The sequence below is a fragment of the Physeter macrocephalus genome, chromosome 1 (genome assembly GCF_002837175.3).
Source record: "Physeter macrocephalus isolate SW-GA chromosome 1, ASM283717v5, whole genome shotgun sequence".
NCBI lineage: Eukaryota > Metazoa > Chordata > Mammalia > Artiodactyla > Physeteridae > Physeter > Physeter macrocephalus.
Window position 1 is genome coordinate 100,567,921 of NC_041214.2, and position 6,130 is coordinate 100,574,050.

At 44.5% G+C, this 6,130-nt stretch overlaps 1 protein-coding gene across 4 annotated transcripts in view; it reads right to left on the reverse strand.

Annotated features, from left to right (window-relative positions):
* SIDT1 (SID1 transmembrane family member 1) overlaps positions 1–474 on the reverse strand; it is an 87,202-nt gene extending 86,728 nt beyond the window's left edge. For all 4 annotated transcript variants that reach the window (XM_024120277.1, XM_007113570.2, XM_024120274.1 and 1 more), the window contains exon 1: positions 262–474. In XM_024120277.1, the coding sequence (XP_023976045.1) occupies positions 262–474 (213 nt within the window). The remainder of the gene's footprint in view (positions 1–261) is intronic.
* Positions 475–6,130: the final 5,656 nt, after the last annotated feature.

The following is a 6,130-nucleotide window of genomic DNA, read 5'->3' on the forward strand; positions in this document are numbered from 1 at the left end:
TGCGGGGAACCAGCGCCCCTGCAAAGCCCAGAAATGCCAGAGACCAGGCCGGGAAGGCGCGAGAGGAGGCGAAGGTGTCCCGGAGGCCGGTAGCGGAGGATGCGGCAGCTTGGGCAAGGCAGTGATTGCTTTGAAGGAGAAAGGGAACGAGGGTCCCCTGGTCCCTGTGGTCTCCCGAGGTCGATTCCCCAGGGACCCAGAGCAGCGACGGGGCTCTGAGATCTGGCAAGTTCCTGGGAGCGAAGGGAGCGAGTGTCTTACCTGGCCGGGCTGGCTAGTGTAGTTGAAGGAGTAGATGTTCTCGGTGCTGAGGCTCACCACCCCGTTGTAGATGCGATCGAACTCAGCGCCCCTGGCGGGGTCGCGGGGGTCGCGGCGCCGCGCTAAGGGTTGCGCGGGGAGCCCGGGTGCAGCCGGCGGCAGAAGCCAGGGCAGCGCGCAGAGCAGCGCGCAGAGCCGCGTGCAGCCCCGCATGGTGGGCGCCGCGCTCCAGGGGAGGGGGCGAGCGAAGAGCCGGTCCTTCCAAAGCCCCTTGAGGGCCCCGGCGCCGGCTGCAGCGCAGCGCAGCACAGGCGATGCCTGGCAAGCCCTGCCGACGAGTGCTGGCAACGCGCTGGCGAAAGGCTGATCAAATATTGATGCAGCCTCCTGGGGTCTCCACGGAAGGTCACGGGGCGGAGGTAGGGGGTGTGGAGGATAGGGGGGCCGGAGGCTGCTGCTTTGCTTGCCGGCTTCTAAGTCCGTTTCCTTCCCCCTTTCTCATTTCTGAGAATCCCCCACTTACCCAGCCAGAATTTCAACCATCTCTTCCCCCTCGACCTAAAAAAAAAAAAAAAGAAAGAAAGAAAAAGATTGCATTTGGAGACATTAAAAAGAAATATCCACTAGTCTTGAAGAATCAACCTGATCAGCCATTGAGAGGAAATTCAGTCAGTTTTAAATAAATAGGCACGCGGCTGCAAGCGAAGAAATAGAAAGCAACAGAGCCTGTCCCCAAAGAGGGTGCACGAGTTCGCATTTCCAGACTGCTACCTACAGAGACCTCCTGCTCCTCTGAACGATGGTTAACTCTCAATTCTCCCTTCTCTAATAGAATTCTCCCTTCTCAGCCACCTGCTTTATTTTCTTATCACCTCCTAATCTCAAGGAGCCTCACGTCATCACTTTCTCTCTCCCTCGCCATACGTGTACGTATGTAAATATGTACAGTCATAAAAAAATAAATAGATATGGTAAAGAAAACAATTTCGAGCACCGCCTTAAGTATAGTCCTGGAAGTTGTCAAAGACGACCCAGAGCAGCTGGCTTTGTGCAGAGGGCACAACTTCTGCCCCAACTTCTTGTCTACTTTACCTCTGCAATGACTTCTTAGATTTAGCAGAATCCCCAGGATTCTGTATTGTTTTTCAGGAGAGAAACCGCAGCCCCAAATCAAAAGGAGATACCCTTTAGGAAGAAATTAGGGGAGTCAATTTAAACAGTTGAAGAGGCAGGTAAAGGGTGGGTTGAGAAGAGGATCCCCCGGAAGTCCTGGCAGAACATCAGTCACAAGTCAGGAGGACTCTTTTCTTTCAGCTTCAGGTTATTTGTAAACTAGAAAAGAATATAATTGAGTTCAACCTGAGGGAACATTAAAAAAGAAGCCAAAAGAAGGAAAAATATCATGTTCAAAGAATTAAGATTACAGATTAAAATCCTAGCATTTACCATTCAATGGGAAGGGTTTCTCTCTCTTTTTTTAACCTTATTGAATTACTACAATTTATTAAAACATCAAAAACAATGAGCGCAATATATTTGGTATAAAGTTATAAGAGCACAATCAGAAAACAATGCAGATGGACGATTGAATTAGATGACTTCCTATTAGTACTTTTATTAGAATTTAAACCTTTTTTTTTTTTTTTACTTTTTAAAAAATGTTTTTGAAAATATATGGGCATGAGGACAAAAATACTGATCAAAGAAGAGTCTGGGGGTAAAGTTTAAAATAGAACTGATTGTTTTTGAGAAACATAGCATGATAATTTCATCCAGAATTTGAATGATGTTAAATAGCTGTATTTAAAATGTCTATGCCTCTTTTTATAAATTAAAAAAATTCCATGGGGCTTCCCTGGTGGCGCAGTGGTTGGGAGTCTGCCTGCCGATGCAGGGGACACGGGTTCGTGCCCTGGTCCGGGAAGATCCCACACGCCGCGGAGCGGCTGGGCCCGTGAGCCATGGCCGCTGAGCCTGCGCGTCCGGAGCCTGTGCTCCGCAGCGGGAGAGGCCACAACAGGGAGAGGCCCACATACCGCCAAAAAAAAAAAAAATTTCATGAACTTGAAGTTTATGATGTCCTTTGAGATTAGCTGGCCTGGCCAGTTCAAGCACTTTCTAGAGGAGTAGGATCATGGAGTCCTACTCAAACACTAAGAGGGGTGAGGAACTGGCCCTTTCACAAGGTGACCCCTTCTTTGGGGGGGCGTGTCTCATTATTAGAAAGATATTTCACATTTTAAATTGAAATCTGCCTCTCTTCCACTCACTGGTGTGAGTTCGGCCGTCTGGAGCCGTAGGAATAAACTTAATCCTTCTTCCACATGACAGCCTTGTAGGGATTTGAAGGGAGCTATGACCCTTCAAGGATTTATCCTAACTTTAAGTAATGAATTTAGAAGCAATTGGAACAGACCCTTTATCCCAAAGAGCCCCAAATATTTATTTTAAGGCCATTATAGATGATATCTATGCCAGACAATTTGAGTGTTGCATTGCCAATCAGGCTATACTGTGACTGACTCCTAACTCTAGCCCAAATCCAATGAATGATATTAGGTAATTAACCTCCCCAGGATTACAAGATCGCTGTAAGGATAAAAGCAGGGGGGAGAATGTATTTGAAATTGTATCAGTATTAGAAAGCATAAAATGTTATACGACCAAATATTATTATATGACTATATTGTTCAATAGCTAAAAAGTAAAACATGGTCCATCAGCCAGGTTTTAAAAATATCTACGATGCCAAGCTTCCACTGTGAGAGACTAAACATACAAACAGACAATGCACAGTCCATGTATGATGACAGACGCCCGACCCACAACCTCTGCAGCAGCCAGTCCAGGAAGCCAAACCACAAACTCTGTAGCAAATGGCCCAGAACAGTCAGGACTTGGTCAGTGACTGCCAGCTTCTCCAATTTTTGCTCCTGCTTCCAACTTAGGATCAGTCAGAGGAAGCCAAATATGTTCTACAAACCATAAAATGCGCCTGCTTCCAGCTTCTCCATGCCACCAAGATCCAATCAGAGCACTTCTGAAAACCTTCCCTTTTTTTCACTATAAAGCTTTCCTACTCCCCTGCCTTTAAGTCTCTGCCAAACATAAGTGGTGGCTTACTATAGCAAGCTCTGAATAAATAACTTCTGGTTGTTTTCCTTGGGTGGTCCTTATTTCCATAGTGTTCCTGAAGGTTCCATTGAGATGTTATCTGTACTGCCTGTCATCACGGACTCCAGCCTTAAACCAGGTGCAGTACCCACCGAGTCCACTTATAGGCGTTGACATGGTAAGTCAGCACTGGGTCTGAACTCTGCCCTTTGCTTTGAGTTCTTTGGTTATCGAGTCTCAGTTTGATATCCCGGTTTTGTTACTGGTTCCCATTTGTTCAGCATCTCTGGTGGAGTCAGGTCATTCCTTTTTATCCTTTTTTTTTTTTTTTTTTTTTGCTCTCTTTTCTACTTCTGTTTTATGTTATGCCATCTAAAAGTGTTGTTTATCACAGAGTAGAACACAGGCATAGGCCTTTTAAGCTTTTTGTTTAAGCTGGTCTCACAGACCAGTATGGTTCTCACTTGCCTGGCATTCTTTTGGACATACGTTGCTTAGCCTAGATAAGACTATCCTTGTGTTTCAATTTTTTTTTGGTCCCCAGAGTTTGGCTTTGATCCACAGAGAGCTTCCTCTTTGGTTCTACACCTGCCTGGAGGTGTAGCTTGTTGGGTCTACATTTGGAGGCAGTTACCATCACACTGGGGGCTCAAGACTCAAAGTGTACAGCATCACTTTCAATGGACTGTTTGTTGCCAGCTCTTATGGGGTCAGCTAAGTCTAATTCCTCTCTTCCTTCTGGAAAAACTCCTACTTCTTATATGTCAACTCATTACAGTTCTAATTCTTGCACCTGTGTTTCAAATGGCATAACTTCCCCAAGGATGATCTGGGCCTTCAATGGCCACTGTGTGGAACACTGGGCTTGAACAAAATTGTTCATTTGAGAGGTGCCTTAAAAAAGAAAGAGAATAAACTTCTCAGACTCAATGGGCAGCATTTTTTTTTTACTGGTTTGCAGACACCTTGAAATGAAACTCTGTTCAAAATTGCTTCACTAAAAGATTCTTTGGTCAAAGCTAATGAACAATTTGGCAAACTTAAACAACAATCTAGACTCATTTCCATAGCAAGTCCTCTGCCTTGTCTTCCAGTTGCCTTCCTGTAGCCAGTTCCCCCCAATCCCGTCCCCCTTATCTTTCTGCTCTCTTCCCTTCTACCCATCCTCCTTCATATTCCTCTTGTCCAGACCTCCTACCTTCTGTCAGCAACTCTTCTAAAACCCTCAAACGCCAGTTACCTCTAAGAATTCATCCCTCCCATAAGCTAGGTATGCAGACAAGCATAAAATTTCAACCTTGGACCCAGGGGGAACTAAGAGCTGTAATGAAAGATTTCTGTAAACCCAAGCAACACCAGCAAATATTCATGGAAGAATTTGGAATTCTTTGGATACATATGACCCAGGGCTACCTGACCTATATCAACTCGTACACATTGTGATCAGAACCTCAGATGCTAAATCCTGGATGGCAAAAGCTGATTGGACTGATGCAGAAAGAGACCTACAGGATCCCTCTTTCCACTATAAACCCCAGGGTCAAAAAAAGCCCATAAGATAGGTCAAAGTCTCCTAAAAGCCACACCTGAAACATTTCCAATAAAAGTTGATTGGACCATAATGCAATCATGCAACAAACAAAAAGATGAAACTATAAGAGATTTTGGGATAAACTAGAAAATACCTTCTAACAACACTAATCTTTCTACATCAACCCCTTCCATCTTTGCTCAGCCTCTTCTTTGGAGTAAACATAGCACACAGGTAGGTATTTCAAATAACCCACAGATTCTTCTTTAACTACAATCCTTGGGTCTCTGACTGAAAAACATTCCTTCCTGCTCTGTGATACCACCCCTACAAATTTATTATGGAGAGATATACTTTGCAAATGGAACTGTAATATTAAATGCACACAAGAGGGACTATTTCTGGTTTCAGAGGACTCACCTATTCATAGTCAAGTTGCGTCTGCTCTATATAAACCTCCCCTTCTCCACTCTATTTGGTGTATACTCCAGATGAAGATCTTGACACTACATGACTCTCTATGGGCTAAAGTTCCCACAGGAATTGACATAGGAAAAACAATTGGAATGAAATCTATTAAAGTTCTGATAGATCCTACCAAACTCTTATCCAAACTTCCCCAAAGCCAGAAGCTAGAGCAAAGGAAAGCCTCAAATCTATGGCCCAGGGCTTCATATCCAAAGGCCTTTTCATAACCTTCACTAACCCTTGTAATGTTTCTGTGCTGCCAGTAAAGAAACCAAATGGACACGGATACTGATTTGTTCAAGACCGCAGGGACATCAATACAATTATTATCCCTTCCTTTCCATTAGTACCTAACTGAAACACTATGCTGTCATCAGTTGTTCCCCACATCACCTGCTTCACTGCAGCAGATTATTGCTCTGCCTTTCTCAGTGTGCATCTACACCCGGGCTGTCAATACCTTTTTGCTTTCAACTGACTGGACAACACTCTATGTGGACAGCTAGGCTCTAGCTGCCACTGCAAAACTTGTTGACTCTTCTGCTGCTTTAGTTCTGGGCTCCCTGCTTGAACTTACAGTTCCACGTGGGGTAAAGACGGAACACTCAACACTTTTTAAAAAATTTTTTTGACTTTTATTTTATTTATATTTTTATACAGCAGGTTCTTATTAGTTATCCATTTTATACATATTAGTGTATATATGTCAGTGCCAATCTCCCAATTCATCCCACCACCATTCCCACCCCCCCCCCC